At 42.6% G+C, this 18,631-nt stretch overlaps 1 protein-coding gene across 1 annotated transcript in view; it reads left to right on the top strand.

The window, feature by feature from the left end:
- The first annotated feature begins 278 nt into the window (after positions 1-278).
- Positions 279-18,631, top strand: part of LOC138442268 (uncharacterized) — a 46,397-nt gene continuing 28,044 nt past the window's right edge. Inside the window, exons 1-8 of the mRNA XM_069593380.1 lie at positions 279-434; positions 3,640-3,749; positions 4,263-4,449; positions 5,677-5,803; positions 11,345-11,514; positions 13,285-13,446; positions 16,646-16,755; positions 17,269-17,455. Of these exons, the coding sequence (XP_069449481.1) occupies positions 4,357-4,449; positions 5,677-5,803; positions 11,345-11,514; positions 13,285-13,446; positions 16,646-16,755; positions 17,269-17,455 (849 nt within the window). The 5' untranslated portion in view covers positions 279-434; positions 3,640-3,749; positions 4,263-4,356. The remainder of the gene's footprint in view (positions 435-3,639; positions 3,750-4,262; positions 4,450-5,676; positions 5,804-11,344; positions 11,515-13,284; positions 13,447-16,645; positions 16,756-17,268; positions 17,456-18,631) is intronic.

An 18,631-nucleotide genomic window follows, 5' to 3' on the forward strand; every position in this document is an offset into this window, starting at 1 on the left:
GCCTCAAAGCAGAGACAGTTAATACAGTAAATTCACTGAAACAGAAAATCTGACTACACAAGTGTTTAAAATGTTTCAGTGTATGACTCAAATCGATTGTTGGGTAGGAAATATATTTACAGACACTGAAGTAAAAATTTCAAATTGACTTGGGTGCTGTTCTAGAACTGTACCCTCATATACCACAGCTCTGTCAAAACAGGAGCAAGCTTGTGCTCTGGGCTTCTAGATAGGAAATGTCCCACAGTTTTCTTCTCTTTCCTTCCCTATAGGAGATGCTTTCCTTTATCAATCAAAAAGGGCCGTTCACAGAAGGCATCTTCCGAAAATCAGCCAGTATAAAATCATGCAGAGCCCTAAAGAAGAAACTAAACGCTGGACACAAAGTTAACTTTGATGATGAATCCGTTCTCGTAGTATCGTCTGTCTTAAAGGTAAGGAAAGTTTGAGCATCGTCCACACACAGAGTCAGTGTAAAGCTGTATGACTGGACCTTCACTATGAATGCCCAAGAAGCATAATAGGCATAAGAGAGGAAGGATCTGAAACGTGGAAAACACTTCACAAAGTCAAAAGTGAAGGAAGGTACCTCAAATGTTATGAGCCCCATACATTAGATATTTTCCTTTTTCATTGCACATCTTGCCTCCTGAACACTCCATGAAGAAGAATAATAAATTTCAAAATACCCACTTACACATTGAGCGTTTACCAAAACAAGCTTCCTGCTTTGGATGACTGCCTCATCACCTTCCTAATGAAGGCAACATTTCCAAAATAAAATTCATATTAAGCTTTTGGAAACAGTTAACAGAAGTAGCTTCCCAGGTGGCTCAGACAGTAAAGAATCTGCCTGCAATGCAAGAAACCTGGGTTCGATCCCTGGGTTGGAAGGATCCCCTGGAACAGGGACTGACATACGACTCCAGTCGTATGGACGGAGGAGTCTGGCAGGTTATAGTTTATGAGGGGGCCCAGAACTGGACTCGGCTATGGCAAGTGAGCATGGATGCAAGACAGATGTTTACTCACTATGGTAAACTCGTGTGTGTCTTTGTGCGTGTGCGTGCGTGTTATTCACCTAGTCGCATCCGACTCTCTGTGATCCCATTGACTGTAGCCCAGCAGACTCCTCTGTCCATGCAACCCTCCAGGCAAGAATCCTAGAGTGGGTTGCCATGCTCGACTCCAGGCGATCTTCCTGCCAGGGATCGAACCTGCCTCTCTTGCATCTCCTGCATTGGCAGGCAGGTTCTTTACCACTAGCCCCACCTGGGAAGTCCATTTGTCTTACAATGAATCAAAAAATGCTTAGTGAGGCCCCCAACATCTCTGATCACTTCATCATCCTTCCTTCCCCTGTCTCTCAATACCTTTTACTTTAAAATTAATGTACGGATGACTCCACCATTTGTTCGTCCTTTTTCCTCCTTTTTTCTCCCTTCCCATCTTTAACAACCTTTGTTAATATCTGTACGTTTAACCCATCACCCAAGGTTACAGTTACACGGTAACCAGTCTTACTACATGCCTCATCTTAAAAGCTTATTTTCAAAGTGAGCCCAACGGTCAAAATCAGTTGGGAATTTGGAAAAATTCGATAGATTTATACAAAAATAGACTGAGTTTGAAATGATACACCTAAATTACAAGCGTGTAGTTAAATTTCTACCAGGGCAATAATAGAACAGAAAAAAAAATACCTCTTGGAACTTTAGCAGCTATGAACAAAAATATATTGATGTAGTAATAACTATAGACAGGTTATTAAAATTATCTTAGAAACTAAATAACATGTGGTATTTCCTTGTCCCCTGTTAATGTTCGATTGTATGATAATAGCAACAGTGCAGATATGACTTAGAGGTGAGCCCTAGAACGCTTGCACCATCATAATACACACTAGGGATGCAAATAGCAAGTAGAGTGCTACCCTCTATAAGGTGCACACTTGGAACTGACTTGATTTGTGAGCAGGTGTTACTAGGCTCTTGCCTGTTTCCATGCTATAAGCATACAGGTCTTAGACAATCCCAGAGTGTTCTCTTCCTAAAGTTGATTGATCTTGGTGGGGAATCAAACTTTGCACCTTCGGCCTTGAGAATACCATATGTCCAAGCAACCACAGAGATGGTCTAAATCATAAATGAATACATCGTCAGAACCACATTGAGTTTTCCATTAAACTGTCTATAAACAGAGGGCCAATAGCAAATAGCCATGGCATATTCTGTATGAGTCATGTCCTGGCTTAACCACAAAGGGCCTGCTGCACACCCCCAGACTCCCAGAAGCCAAAGCCAGATGAGATGGTTGAATGGCATCACCAACTCGATGGACATGAATCTGAACAAGACCCAGGTGTTGGTGATGGACAGGAAAGCCTGGTGTGCAGTGCATGGGGTCGCAAAGAGTAGGACAGGACTGAATGGCTGAACTGAAATGGAGTGCTTCCTCCCTCCCAATACACTGTGGACACTCCATAAGAAGCATAGAGGAAACCTAATGACCATGATTGGGTACTGAATACCAATCACTAGAAAAAGTATGAGAGGACTGAGACTCTGTACGTTATCTTCATACTCTATCCTCAGTACTCAAAAGAGTGCCAGACACAAACAGCGGCTCAATAAGTACTGAAACAAGTGAACGCTGACAGGATTATAATCATGACAGTTGCCGCAGAAACACTGCCTGAAGCAGATACTCTTCAGAGAAGTCAGGCTGTATATTAAGACCAGTGGAAGCAAGTTGTGCCTTTGAAACTGGCAAGGCAATGCAATCATTTCCCCTCAGGCTTGCACAACAGTTTACAACTTCATCCATTTTCATAGGCCCCATTCTATCATATTAAGACTTGGTCACCAGGATAAACTTTCCAGGCCTCCACTTAGGAAGCTTACATTTGCAGATTCTATCCCACAGGTGTGAAGTTGCCATGTATGTAAATTTTCAGCTTCCTCTTTGGGGAGGATATATTCCATTCAAAGAGTTGCAAGGGTAACGTGTAGTTTACCCATTGGGGCTTTTGGTTTATTTCTAACACCTGCTGCTTAAAACTCTGTACAACTGAACTTTTATATGTTTTTTTTTTTTTTAAAGAAAATGACCGAAGCGATTTCGATACTAGCTTTTTCCCAAAGAGCACACATACCTCCGGTTTCTCTTAATATGTGTATAAGAGCATGTAGGGGTGTAGTCTTGTTTTATTTCAGAACTTCTCTTTCTTGAATTCAGAGCAAGCACTGTGTCTGAAGTAAACAAACAAAATGGGTATGTGCATTTCTTTTCAGGAAACGAATAGGATTTCGGGTGAGTTATCACCAGACCTTGCCAGTTTGTACTAATGTGTTAACATGTACACAAAGAATAAGCTCCAGGTGGTAGAAGGAGCTTTAGCCTCATTCTCACCACAGCCTAGACTCTACTTTTAGGCTTCCAATTTTAGCTGGGGAAAATCCAACCAGTACTTCTGAGTGTGCAAGGCTGTGGAGAATCACAGCCAAGCTCTGTGTGAAGCAGTCTGCGTGGCTGTGAAGGAATTGCGGACTGAATTGAATTTTTCAACTAAATATTTTCTTTGCAATTTCTCCATTGAACTTATCATAAGAATAATATATATTTTTTGATCTACATAAGGATTTTCTTCAAAATATCCAAGGAAGCATCTTTTCAGCCCGTCTCTACGATAAATGGCTTGATGTTATTGATCAAGGGAATGAGGAGGAGAAAATAACTGCGACCCAGAGGTAATGATGCTATAATTACTCAACTCTGAGAAAATGCAACCAACATACTCTTAGGAAAATATCAGCTTATAGTTTACAGCTGTGTCCTCTGAAATAATGAGCAGTATCAAGTGCTTTCACTTGAGGATACCCCTGGAAGCCAGTTTGAAAAGAGATGCATGCCTTATTGGCGACACTGTATTTTTCTCCTAATCTTATTAACATGGAATGCTTGGCCATTTTACACCTTCTGAATACATGAAACTGTTGGAGATAAAATCCACTGGCGTAGAAAGAGATGATAAAGAACCAATCCGCCAGGGGTATGATCTTAAATACAAACACATAACTAACCAGAGTAGGGCTTATCTGGTTCAGGAATTAAAATCAGTGAAACATTTTTGTGTGCATCCATGCCTGGCACTGTGAGAATGGACTGTGTACCTGGTAGAAAAAGGAGTACTGTGTTCTCTGTATTTCCACTTACTAAGCAAAATGACTCGCTTTATTCATAAGTGCTTTTTCTGTCATTAGGCTTGTAGACCAGCTACCAAGAGCCAATGTAGTGCTGTTGCGATACCTTTTTGGAGTGTTACACAACATTGAGCAACATTCCTCATCCAATCAGATGACATCTTATAATTTATCCGTGTGTCTTGCCCCAAGCATCCTTTCTCTGCTTAATTCTGGAAGCTCAGCATTTGAAAAAGTCACCAAAAAGGTAACAAGATCTCTCATTTTATGCCTTGTGGGGCAGAGTCCCCATTTTGAACCTGATATCTGTGGTATTAACACTGGTGAACCCGTGTTTTAAAGTGCACATTTTAATTACACCGCCTTGGAGTGGCAGAGTCCTACTCTGGTTGGGCATGGGAAGGTGTCTTTTAACTGAGAACAGTTGAGTCACTTCTCCCTTGCCATCCAAGGGATTAAACAACAGAGAGGTAAGAGTAGGACGATATGATAGAAAAGAACCTGGCTTTGGAACCGGAGAGCCAAGGTTCAACTCTCAGCCTCAACACTGAGGGTGTAAGAGCCTCCAAACTGTGAGTTCATCATTACACAACGATGACAGACCCAATACATCTGGTCCCTGTCGGCACATCTTAGGCGGCCTGGGCCATACAACCACCCGAGGCTCCACACACGCTGGCCGCACTCTGCCATTTGGGGCTCATTCAGGAAAATACTTGGCTTCTATTGTGTCTCCGCTAGAGGATGAGGAAGCTAGTAAAATATTTCAGAACATCCTAACAGAGCCATACCATGCCTAATAAGATCACAGCTCTTCTCCAAGCTCCCCTAGACAGCAAGTGTGAGGCAAGGAAATGTAGCCAGACAGACAGACATGTTTTCTCTCCAGATGCTTTCTTCCTTCACAACCCTCCTCCCACCCCCCACCCCACACAGAAACCTCTGCTACCTAACTTTCAGATATTTCTTCACTGAAGTGAATTTCACAATTTGTGTTGTATTTGATACTTTATAAGTTTTAATAAGATGCTATACATAAATTCTATATCATTGAAACTAGAAATATTTTAATAGAACTAAATAAAACGCAATAAGAGAATATACATTTTTGTCCCAAACATCCGATGTGATCTACTTACAAACCATCCTAGTTTTAAGCATGTAAGCATGATTAGAAAATTTTAGCTATTAAACCAGCCCACATATTATAACTTTAGCCCACTGACTAAAAGAATTTTAAAATTTGTGCCAAAAGTACTCTTGAAAGTATCACTTATTTCTTAGAAAAAACTGATATATATATATAATATATATATATATACACACATACATATATATATATTTAATCAAGTCTTAATTTTTCTCAGACCTCTTTTGCATTTTGTGTTAGAGCCCAGATTCACATATGAAACGTGATTTACTATTACGCCATATGTACAGTAATACGCTATTTTTCCCCCAAACTGTGTTACAGGTTTCTTTGATACAATTCCTCATTGAAAACTGTCTCAAGATATTTGGAGAAGATATCACTTCTCTCTTTGGAGAGAACTCAGTGAGTTGTGATAACAGTGATATCACTGATAACAGTGAGATTTCAGGTAGGTGAATAATGTAACTGGCTTTCATGCAAAAGACAGCAAGGCTGCCAGGGCTCCATGGGAGATCCTAGAGCCCAAATCACATTGTAAGGGTAGTAATTTCCATCAGCTCCAAGACATGGGAAGTTTCCCACTTGTGAGATCAAAGAAAGGATAAGGCTGTTCTGATTTCAAGAAGCAACTAGTAGAGCTTTAGGAGACATCACGGTTCAGTTTTGTTCAGTTGCTCAGTCGTGTCTGACTCTTTGTGACCCCAAGGACTACAGTGACCCCGAGTCCTTGGGGTCGAGGACTGCAGCGTGCCAGGCCTCCCCTGTGCATCACCAACTCCCGGAGCTTACTCAAACTCATGTCCATCGGATCGGTGATGCCATCCAACCATCTCATCCTCTCTCGTCCCCTTCTCCTCCTGCCTTCAATCTTTCCCAGCATCAGAGTCTTTTCCAAAGAGTCAGTTCTTCACATCAGGTGGCCAAAACCGAGGAGTTTCAGCCTCAGCTACAGTGAGATTGTTGTGTTTGGGGTGGCCTTTCTGTATTCTGGCAGCTTGTGGTTCCTCTTTATTGTGGAGGTTCCTCACTGTGGCTGGGGTTTTGCAGGTGGCTTCTCAAGGTTTCCTGGTTAGGGAATCTTGCGTCCATGTTCTGGTGGGTGGGGCTGGATTTCTCTCTGGAGTGGAATGAAGTGTCCGGTAGTGAGTTTTGAGATGACTGTGGGTTTGGTGTGACTTAGGGCAGCCTGTATATTGATGTTTGGGGCTATGTTCCTGCATTGCTGGAGAATTTGTGTGGTATGTCTTGCTCTGGAACTTGTTGGCTCTTGGGTGGTGCTTGGTTTCAGTGTAGGTATGGAGGCTTTTGGATGAGCTCTTATCCATTAATGTTCCCTGGAGTTAGGAGTTCTCTGGTGTTCTCAGGATTTGGACTTAAGCCTCCTGCCTCTGGTTTTCAGTCTTATTCTTACAGTAGCCTCGAGACTTCTCTATCTGTACAGCACCGATGATAAAACATCTAGGTTAATGATGAAAATCTTCTCTACAGTGAGGGACACCCGGAGAGGTTCACAGAGTGAGACGGAGAAGAGAAGAGGGAGGAGGGAGATAGAGTTGACCAGGAGAAGAAGAGGGGGAATCAAAGGGGGGAGAGCAAGCTAGCCAGTAATCAATTCCCTGTGTGCTCTCCACAGTCTGGACCCCTCAGAGAGGTTCATGGAGTTACACAGAGAAGAGAAGAAGGAGGAAGGAGACAGAGGTGACCGGGAGGAGAAAAGAGGGATTCAAAAGGAGAGAGACAGATCCAGCCAGTAATCAGCTCCCTAAGTGTTCTCCACAGCCCGGAACACACAAAGAGATTCACAGAGTTGGGTAGGGAAGAGAAGGGTGAGGTGGAGATAGAGGTGACCTGGTGGAGAAAAAGGAGAGTGAAAAGGGGGAGAGAGCCATCAAGCCAGTAATCACACTCCCAACTAAAAATGGGTAGAGAAGATTGGGTTCCTAAAGGTACAAAATTGATAACAAATACCAAAAAGCACAGATTAAAAGTCTAGAGTTAACGTGAACTCCCCAAAATACAATATTCAAAAAAAAGTCACCAAAAGTGATAAAAAATATATATATGTACTTTGATTACAAATAGGGTCCTTTTTCTGGAAGATAATAGTAGGTTATCAAAATGAAAATTAAAGGAGTACTAGAGGACTTAATAATTAAGAAAAAAATATTTTTAATGACAATGGTAAAAATATATCTAGGAATTTCTCTGGAGCTGTTGTGGGCAGTGTGGGGTTAGTTCAGTTTCAGATAGTTCCTTGATCCACCTTATACTTCTCAAGATCTATAGGCCCCTTCCAATGTAGTCAGTGCTAACTACAAGGTTTGAATCTGTTGCACCTGTCATTTCCAGAGCGGTTCCCTCTGTTTATTTTAACTTCTTCTGTTTGCTGGTCTCTTCAGTGTCTAATTTCCGCCCTGACATAGGGGATCGAAGGTGGTCACTCATTTAGGCTAACTGATTCAGTCGTGCTGTGGGCAGGTTGGAACACTGCAAACCAATATCACTGGCGTATGCTCACCAGGTCCCGGCCGCACTGGGTTTGCCCCCGCTCACGGTGTGTGTGCTTTCCCAGTCTACACTGCTCAGGCTCCAGGTTGCTCTGCCTGGAACTGTCTGAGGTGGGCCCTGGATTGCGTGCACTTCCCAGGTCTAAGCCACTCTGGTTCACGTTGGTTCTCAGGTAGTCCACAAAGGCTCAGACTCGGTTGGACCTGCCTCTTGTGCCCTTCCCCGGTCCGAGCAGCTCAGGCGACCAGGTGCTTGGCGGGCACAGTCACCCCCAGGTGTGGTGCGTCTTATCACCTCCTCCATCCCAGCCGCTCGGTTTCCTGGGTGGCAGCAGGTGTGCCCGTCTCAGGTATGCCTTGTGTCTCTTCTGGGGAGCTGATCTCTGGCTGCGACCCTCCCTGAGAATGTCAACCACCCAGAATCCCAAGAAGCCTTGGTAGGTAAATGGGAGCCTGCTTGCGGTTTTGTAGAGGATGCTCCTCTGGGGCTGACATTGCCCCTTTCTGGCTCTGGCTGCCCCCACCTGCCTCCCTGCCAGCTAGCTCTCTGGTGCTCAGTCCTTTGTTCTGTGAGTGGGCCAGGAAGTGCCTTAGGTTAGGGCTTTTCCCAGGATAGTTCTCTCTCTGTCTTTTTACTTTCTGTCTGGCTATCCCACAGTTTGGGTCAGATTGCCCTCAGGGCATTCAGGCCAGGTGCTTACAATGCAGCCCACACCTCCCTGTTCAGCCCCCTGCTTGCTGGTGGCAAATGTGAGTGTCTGGACTACTTCTCTGCTGGAAGTTGCTGTTAGGCACGTAATTGGTGGGTTTTATTTATTTATTTACGGTTCCTCCCCATTATGTTGCCCTCTGAGATTCCAAAACTCCCCACTGATCTGCCAGTGAGAGTGTTTCCTGGTGTTTGGAAACTTCTCCTCTTTTAAGACTCCCTTCCCGGATCAGATCTCTGTCCCTATGTCTTTTGTCTCTCTTTTTATCTTTTATATTTTTTCTTACCTCCTTTCGAAGACAGTGGTCTGCCTATCTGGGTGCCCGATATCTTCTGCCAGCATTCAGAAGTTGTTTTGTGGAATTTGCCCCGGCTCAAATGTTCATTCCATAAAGTTTTGGGGAGAAAGAAATCTTTCCATCCTATTCCCTCCGCCGTCTTAGGACCGCCCCTGAGACTTGAACTCTGGATTCTACCTCCACAGCAAGCTCACTTTCCATTCTGCTTCAGACCCAGGTTGCAAATGGAACTGGACTGAATGTTTACATGTCTGTATGTTTGTTTTAAAATCTTTCCTCTCACAATGATCCCTGCTACCACTCCAATATTGTCCCATGGACATTTCTTTATCTGAATAAAATGTCCTACTAATTTAGGAAGTATTCGGGCCAGAATAGAATTTCTACTGAAATTATTTGTCTTCTTATAGTTGTTATTCTACACCCACAACATTTCAAAATTTCACTTCTTAATGTTCAAACCCTAATTTGAGCATGAGGAAACACTAACCTAAATCTTGCCAGGACTGTTTAAGAAAGATGAGGTTATAAAGTTAACCTGTTTAACAGTCCCTGAAAACCCACTCCAGTATTATTATCTGGGACATCCACGGACAGGAGCCTGACAGGCTATAGTCCATGGGGTCGCAAGAGTTGGACACGACTGAAAAACTGAGCACCATACTTTTCATGGCTATACTATATATTTTTATTGGTCACAGAGCCAACAAGAACTCTAACACCAACCAATGTGCATGACGAATGGTCCATCTAGACCAGAAAATAAAAGTATAAGGCTTAATGTCTATTTTGCTTTCCGTCTCTGCTTCTAAATGAGCTGGACGTATAGCTTTGTAGCAACTGATAGAGCTTTCTTCCTAAGAGTATTCTTATTAAAGCTGAACAATGCATGAATACATTTGGAATATATGAATACCTGTGGGTAGCTTAGAAATAAAAGAATCAGGTTAAGAGTAGGGAAACCAGGGTGCATAAAGCAACTCCCCCCATATAAACATGTATTTTTGTTTAACATTTGTACATGTTAATTGGGAGAATCTCTTCCTGAATTTAAGAATGCATTTGCTTTCTTCATTATCTCCTTTTAAAATGATGGCAGTGGAATCTCAGGGCAGGAGGAGCCTAAGGCAAAATGATGGCATTCCTCTAGGAATGTGCACCTTCTGGAGGCTGCAAAATCAAATGGAGAATGGGGGTGGAGTCTGCTTGGGGGGAGGTGACCGATGTCTAGGCTGCCTTAGGCCCTTTCAAGGAGCGAAATTACCTTTATTAAGGCTGCTATGTGCCATGTCTTGTGATGAGTAGTACCTGATGTTATGTAGTCCAGTGAGGTGTAAGTAGCATCATTTCTGTTAAGTCTGAGCAAAGTGAAGCTCAAAGACTTTTAGGCAACTTATCCAATTAAGAGGCAGAATAGGAGCCTTCTAGTTCTCTCACCCAGCACCACAGTGCTTCAGTCCCTTGAAAGGACATGGTGATGTACTCACTATGTCTCAGAACAGACAAGAGGATGGGCATTTTAAAATATTTGGTTACATTCTCCTGTTGATTTTTCTACAACTTGGCTCCTCTGTTGACTTCTTTAGCTGGTTATTTAAGCAGGTTATTTAAGGAAATATTAAGCAGGTTTATTGAGCAAATACCAGGGAAACATTCTCAGCGGGCATGAGAAACTCTGAACTTCATTTTTCATTGCTGATCACTCTTTCTTTGAAAAGCCCTTCATCTGCATTCCTTTGACAGGGGCTGTTGGTAGTTAACATTCGTCTTTGGGTTAGCTGAGTAAGGTGTTACAGACAAAGGGCCAGCTGTAATCCTACCAAGTAGTCTGCATTTAATGACTACTTCCCAAGACCCTGAGGGCAGGAAGTCATCCTTGGAGCTGACTGAGGTGTGTGGCCTCCCAGAAGAGAGGTCCAGAGGCTGACTGAAAAGCAAAATCAGGCAGGATGTCTCATGAAAGGCGATTCTTTTGATGGGAGAAATTTGGGCATGACTGGTGTTCAGAAAGCCAAACAGGTCATTGAACCGAGGAAGGAAACTTACTACAAAAGTAAATGATAACCAAATGCTGCTTGATATGAATATTAAATATTTTGCTTTTAAAATGAGATCTGATACCCGAATCCACTGATAATAGTTACCATTAGGAAACCTGTATAACTACAGCTTAAGTGCCTCATGACACAGGGCAAAGGGAATAGATAGCACTGTCTGGGGAGTACTGTCACAGGGAGAATCACCCCTGAGTCTGATCACGCCTCTAGGTTTGCAGAATATGGGGAAGAAGAACATGTTAACACCACAAGGATGCAATTAGCCTGTTTCAGAGTGTGGGGAATTCTATATAACAAATGGTTCAGTTTCTCTCTTTCAGCCTCTGCCATGAACATGCTGCTGAATGTAACTGGTGGAAATAGGCTAAGTAAGCTAAACTACTACTACTGAAAATCTCTCTTCTACATTTGATTCAGACAAGAAGACAGTTAGTAAGAGTTCTGTCAAAAACTGGGCCTTCTGGTGTCGCTCCAGGACTCGCGAGGACAACCAACACCCACCTCTACCACCCAGAAAGCAAAAACAGCTCTTTGGAGTTGCTCTTGAGGAAGTATGTGATAATGACACCCTGCCCACCCCAATTCTGGTAGGTCTTCTTTTGGTTTCGGTAACCTTCCTGAGGAGGGGAGTTCGCAGAGATCAAGTGTTCTCTTCCCAATCTACTCCACATGAAGAAGTCTGGCTTTGTCCGATAAGTTTCACAATGTTATTTCAAAGAAAAAGATCTGATTTAGGTACTGCAGAGTCAGAAGGCAAATACAAGATGAAAAGTTACTCTCATCCATTCCACTGATTTCAACAAAGACCCATCTATCCCAGCTCAGACCAGTTAACGTGGATCTTTGAAGTAAGGCAGTTAGAGAAGGCGAGGTTGAGAAAAAGAATGAGACCTGGCACTTTACAGATCACCTTTAATGAGGTGAGACGGGGCAGCAGTCAGATTAGGGAGCTGCTGCCCTTACCCAAGAAGAGGAAGTCTATATAGGCATGGATGTGGAAAGCTACTGTCTTAAGGGCGCCGATTCTTCTGCAAGGTTGTTCAGAGTAGCTATCTCTTAAGCAGCTGGGGCAAGGAATTTTGGAGATCGGCCAGAGGCTGGGACCGGGTGGGAGCCGGGCGTAATCAACCCAATGTCCATTTTTTTCTTTCGGTGAGAGAGCTCTTGGTTTTGCATAGAATGGTGGGGAGGACCTGGAGGGGAGTTTAACTCCAGGCTATGTTGAGCCCTGTAACTTTCCTCAGACTCTGTGTGTAAGAAGCTCTGAGAGTCCACCTCATCCTCACATTGTCTCCCGGTCTCCTCCCTTGAAGTCCACACTAGTCTCAAGTCTCCTTCAGCTGAGTCTGCTCGCCCTATGACTCAAAATGTCTCACACGGATTCGATATGTAACTCAAGTGTTTAAGCATACAGTAGGCATCCTCTGGCAAAGATGAATCCTTTGATCCTGCCAGAATGTGTCAAAAGAGAGTCACAGAGTTTGGACTGTGCTATATCCAGCTAGTGTATTGAAGTGTAAGCATTAACTCTTGTTCACTGTCCACTCTCTCTCCAAGCACTACACTAGATGCAGGGAACTGTATGCTATATATGGAGAAATTTATCATACCAGTTATGTGCTAGCTACTACCCCAGACCTTGGGCTTTCACAGAAAATTTAGGCGGTAGCCGTGACTATCACCACCCTCACTTCATAAAAGAAAAACAAAAGAGCCTCACCCAAGAATGTGCTATGCCCAAAGTCACACAGTGGATGAGGAGCATAACAGATTCCACAATCCTTGAAACACCTGGTTCCAATATCTGTTATCTCTCTAACTTTGCAGACAGCAGAGGACATGAAAATACAGGAAAAGGAACTAGAAAGGCTGATGAGAAAGGAATGAGATCAGAGGAGGAGAAGCCTGGTTAAGCCTGAGTTTGAGGGGAGGGAATACAGGAAACAGGAATGAATGGGGTGGACAGTCCCTGGAAGGCGAATAAACAAATGGCGCATGAATATGGCAAAAAGATTTCCACACTCAGGGAAGAGCATCTATAATAGGGAATAATGAGAAAGCAGCGGTGAAGGAGGAGAGGGTGACGCCTCAAAGCAGAGACAGTTAATACAGTAAATTCACTGAAACAGAAAATCTGACTACACAAGTGTTTAAAATGTTTCAGTGTATGACTCAAATCGATTGTTGGGTAGGAAATATATTTACAGACACTGAAGTAAAAATTTCAAATTGACTTGGGTGCTGTTCTAGAACTGTACCCTCATATACCACAGCTCTGTCAAAACAGGAGCAAGCTTGTGCTCTGGGCTTCTAGATAGGAAATGTCCCACAGTTTTCTTCTCTTTCCTTCCCTATAGGAGATGCTTTCCTTTATCAATCAAAAAGGGCCGTTCACAGAAGGCATCTTCCGAAAATCAGCCAGTATAAAATCATGCAGAGCCCTAAAGAAGAAACTAAACGCTGGACACAAAGTTAACTTTGATGATGAATCCGTTCTCGTAGTATCGTCTGTCTTAAAGGTAAGGAAAGTTTGAGCATCGTCCACACACAGAGTCAGTGTAAAGCTGTATGACTGGACCTTCACTATGAATGCCCAAGAAGCATAATAGGCATAAGAGAGGAAGGATCTGAAACGTGGAAAACACTTCACAAAGTCAAAAGTGAAGGAAGGTACCTCAAATGTTATGAGCCCCATACATTAGATATTTTCCTTTTTCATTGCACATCTTGCCTCCTGAACACTCCATGAAGAAGAATAATAAATTTCAAAATACCCACTTACACATTGAGCGTTTACCAAAACAAGCTTCCTGCTTTGGATGACTGCCTCATCACCTTCCTAATGAAGGCAACATTTCCAAAATAAAATTCATATTAAGCTTTTGGAAACAGTTAACAGAAGTAGCTTCCCAGGTGGCTCAGACAGTAAAGAATCTGCCTGCAATGCAAGAAACCTGGGTTCGATCCCTGGGTTGGAAGGATCCCCTGGAACAGGGACTGACATACGACTCCAGTCGTATGGACGGAGGAGTCTGGCAGGTTATAGTTTATGAGGGGGCCCAGAACTGGACTCGGCTATGGCAAGTGAGCATGGATGCAAGACAGATGTTTACTCACTATGGTAAACTCGTGTGTGTCTTTGTGCGTGTGCGTGCGTGTTATTCACCTAGTCGCATCCGACTCTCTGTGATCCCATTGACTGTAGCCCAGCAGACTCCTCTGTCCATGCAACCCTCCAGGCAAGAATCCTAGAGTGGGTTGCCATGCTCCACTCCAGGCAATCTTCCTGCCAGGGATCGAACCTGCCTCTCTTGCATCTCCTGCATTGGCAGGCAGGTTCTTTACCACTAGCCCCACCTGGGAAGTCCATTTGTCTTACAATGAATCAAAAAATGCTTAGTGAGGCCCCCAACATCTCTGATCACTTCATCATCCTTCCTTCCCCTGTCTCTCAATACCTTTTACTTTAAAATTAATGTACGGATGACTCCACCATTTGTTCGTCCTTTTTCCTCCTTTTTTCTCCCTTCCCATCTTTAACAACCTTTGTTAATATCTGTACGTTTAACCCATCACCCAAGGTTACAGTTACACGGTAACCAGTTTACTACATGCCTCATCTTAAAAGCTTATTTTCAAAGTGAGCCCAACAGTCAAAATCAGTTGGGAATTTGGAAAAATTCGATAGATTTATACAAAAATAGACTGAGTTTGAAATGATACACCTAAATTACAAGCGTGTAGTTAAATTTCTACCAGGGCAATAATAGAACAGAAAAAAAAATACCTCTTGGAACTTTAGCAGCTATGAACAAAAATATATTGATGTAGTAATAACTATAGACAGGTTATTAAAATTATCTTAGAAACTAAATAACATGTGGTATTTCCTTGTCCCCTGTTAATGTTCGATTGTATGATAATAGCAACAGTGCAGATATGACTTAGAGGTGAGCCCTAGTACACATGTACCATCATAATACACACTAGGGATGCAAATAGCAAGTAGAGTGCTACCCTCTATAAGGTGCACACTTGGAACTGACTTGATTTGTGAGCAGGTGTTACTAGGCTCTTGCCTGTTTCCATGCTATAAGCATACAGGTCTTAGACAATCCCAGAGTGTTCTCTTCCTAAAGTTGATTGATCTTGGTGGGGAATCAAACTTTGCACCTTCGGCCTTGAGAATACCATATGTCCAAGCAACCACAGAGATGGTCTAAATCATAAGTGAATACATCGTCAGAACCACATTGAGTTTTCCATTAAACTGTCTATAAACAGAGGGCCAATAGCAAATAGCCATGGCATATTCTGTATGAGTCATGTCCTGGCTTAACCACAAAGGGCCTGCTGCACACCCCCAGACTCCCAGAAGCCAAAGCCAGATGAGATGGTTGAATGGCATCACCAACTCGATGGACATGAATCTGAACAAGACCCAGGTGTTGGTGATGGACAGGAAAGCCTGGTGTGCAGTGCATGGGGTCGCAAAGAGTAGGACAGGACTGAATGGGTGAACTGAAATGGAGTGCTTCCTCCCTCCCAATACACTGTGGACACTCCATAAGAAGCATAGAGAAAACCTAATGACCATGATTGGGTACTGTATACCAATCACTAGAAAAAGTATGAGAGGACTGAGACTCTGTACGTTATCTTCATACTCTATCCTCAGTACTCAAAAGAGTGCCAGACACAAACAGCGGCTCAATAAGTACTGAAACAAGTGAACGCTGACAGGATTATAATCATGACAGTTGCCGCAGAAACACTGCCTGAAGCAGATACTCTTCAGAGAAGTCAGGCTGTATATTAAGACCAGTGGAAGCAAGTTGTGCCTTTGAAACTGGCAAGGCAATGCAATCATTTCCCCTCAGGCTTGCACAACAGTTTACAACTTCATCCATTTTCATAGGCCCCATTCTATCATATTAAGACTTGGTCACCAGGATAAACTTTCCAGGCCTCCACTTAGGAAGCTTACATTTGCAGATTCTATCCCACAGGTGTGAAGTTGCCATGTATGTAAATTTTCAGCTTCCTCTTTGGGGAGGATATATTCCATTCAAAGAGTTGCAAGGGTAACGTGTAGTTTACCCATTGGGGCTTTTGGTTTATTTCTAACACCTGCTGCTTAAAACTCTGTACAACTGAACTTTTATATGTTTTTTTTTTTTTTAAAGAAAATGATCGAAGCGATTTCGATACTAGCTTTTTCCCAAAGAGCACACATACCTCCGGTTTCTCTTAATATGTGTATAAGAGCATGTAGGGGTGTAGTCTTATTTCAGAACTTCTCTTTCTTGAATTCAGAGCAAGCACTGTGTCTGAAGCAAACAAACAAAATGGGTATGTGCATTTCTTTTCAGGAAACGAACAGGATTTCGGGTGAGTTATCACCAGACCTTGCCAGTTTGTACTAATGTGTTAACATGTACACAAAGAGTAAGCTCCAGGTGGTAGAAGGAGCTTTAGCCTCATTCTCACCACAGCCTAGACTCTACTTTTAGGCTTCCAATTTTAGCTGGGGAAAATCCAACCAGTACTTCTGAGTGTGCAAGGCTGTGGAGAATCACAGCCAAGCTCTGTGTGAAGCAGTCTGCGTGGCTGTGAAGGAATTGCGGACTGAATTGAATTTTTCAACTAAATATTTTCTTTGCAATTTCTCCATTGAACTTATCATAAGAATAATATATATTTTTTGATCTACATAAGGATTTTCTTCAAAATATCCAAGGAAGCATCTTTTCAGCCCGTCTCTACGATAAATGGCTTGATGTTATTGATCAAGGGAATGAGGAGGAGAAAATAACTGCGACCCAGAGGTAAAGATGCTATAATTACTCAACTCTGAGAAAATGCAACCAACATACTCTTAGGAAAATATCAGCTTATAGTTTACAGCTGTGTCCTCTGAAATAATGAGCAGTATCAAGTGCTTTCACTTGAGGATACCCCTGGAAGCCAGTTTGAAAAGAGATGCATGCCTTATTGGCGACACTGTATTTTTCTCCTAATCTTATTAACATGGAATGCTTGGCCATTTTACACCTTCTGAATACATGAAACTGTTGGAGATGAAATCCACTGGCGTAGAAAGAGATGATAAAGAACCAATCCGCCAGGGGTATGATCTTAAATACAAACACATAACTAACCAGAGTAGGGCTTATCTGGTTCAGGAATTAAAATCAGTGAAACATTTTTGTGTGCATCCATGCCTGGCACTGTGAGAATGGACTGTGTACCTGGTAGAAAAAGGAGTACTGTGTTCTCTGTATTTCCACTTACTAAGCAAAATGACTCGCTTTATTCATAAGTGCTTTTTCTGTCATTAGGCTTGTAGACCAGCTACCAAGAGCCAATGTAGTGCTGTTGCGATACCTTTTTGGAGTGTTACACAACATTGAGCAACATTCCTCATCCAATCAGATGACATCTTATAATTTATCCGTGTGTCTTGCCCCAAGCATCCTTTCTCTGCTTAATTCTGGAAGCTCAGCATTTGAAAAAGTCAGCAAAAAGGTAACAAGATCTCTCATTTTATGCCTTGTGGGGCAGAGTCCCCATTTTGAACCTGATATCTGTGGTATTAACACTGGTGAACCCGTGTTTTAAAGTGCACATTTTAATTACACCGCCTTGGAGTGGCAGAGTCCTACTCTGGTTGGGCATGGGAAGGTGTCTTTTAACTGAGAACAGTTGAGTCACTTCTCCCTTGCCATCCAAGGGATTAAACAACAGAGAGGTAAGAGTAGGACGATATGATAGAAAAGAACCTGGCTTTGGAACCGGAGAGCCAAGGTTCAACTCTCAGCCTCATCACTGAGGGTGTAAGAGCCTCCAAACTGTGAGTTCATCATTACACAACGATGACAGACCCAATACATCTGGTCCCTGTCGGCACATCTTAGGCGGCCTGGGCCATACAAGCACCCGAGGCTCCACACACGCTGGCCGCACTCTGCCAGTTGTGGCTCATTCAGGAAAATACTTGGCTTCTATTGTGTCTCTGCTAGAGGATGAGGAAGCTAGTAAAATATTTCAGAACATCCTAACAGAGCCATAACATGCCTAATAAGATCACAGCTCTTCTCCAAGCTCCCCTAGACAGCAAGTGTGAGGCAAGGCAACGTAGACAGACAGACAGACATGTTTTCTCTCCAGATGCTTTCTTCCTTCACAACCCTCCTCCCGCCCCCCAGCCCACACAGAAACCTCTGCTACCTAACTTTCAGATATTTCTTCACTGAAGTGAATTTCACAATTTGTGTTGTATTTGATACTTTATAAGTTTTAATAAGATGCTATACATAAATTCTATATCATTGAAACTAGAAATATTTTAATAGAACTAAATAAAACGCAATAAGAGAATATACATTTTTGTCCCAAACATCCTATGTGGGCTACTTACATACCATCCTAGTTTTAAGCATGTAAGCATCATTACAAAATTTTTGCTATTAAACCAGCCCACATATTATAACTTTAGCCCACTGACTAAAAGAATTTTAAAATTTGTGCCAAAAGTACTCTTGAAAGTATCACTTATTTCTTAGAAAAAACTGATATATATATATAATATATATATATACACACACATACATATATATATATTTAATCAAGTCTTAATTTTTCTCAGACCTCTTTTGCATTTTGTGTTAGAGCCCAGATTCACATATGAAACGTGATTTACTA

The sequence above is a fragment of the Ovis canadensis genome, chromosome 6 (assembly GCF_042477335.2).
Source record: "Ovis canadensis isolate MfBH-ARS-UI-01 breed Bighorn chromosome 6, ARS-UI_OviCan_v2, whole genome shotgun sequence".
Lineage (NCBI taxonomy): Eukaryota > Metazoa > Chordata > Mammalia > Artiodactyla > Bovidae > Ovis > Ovis canadensis.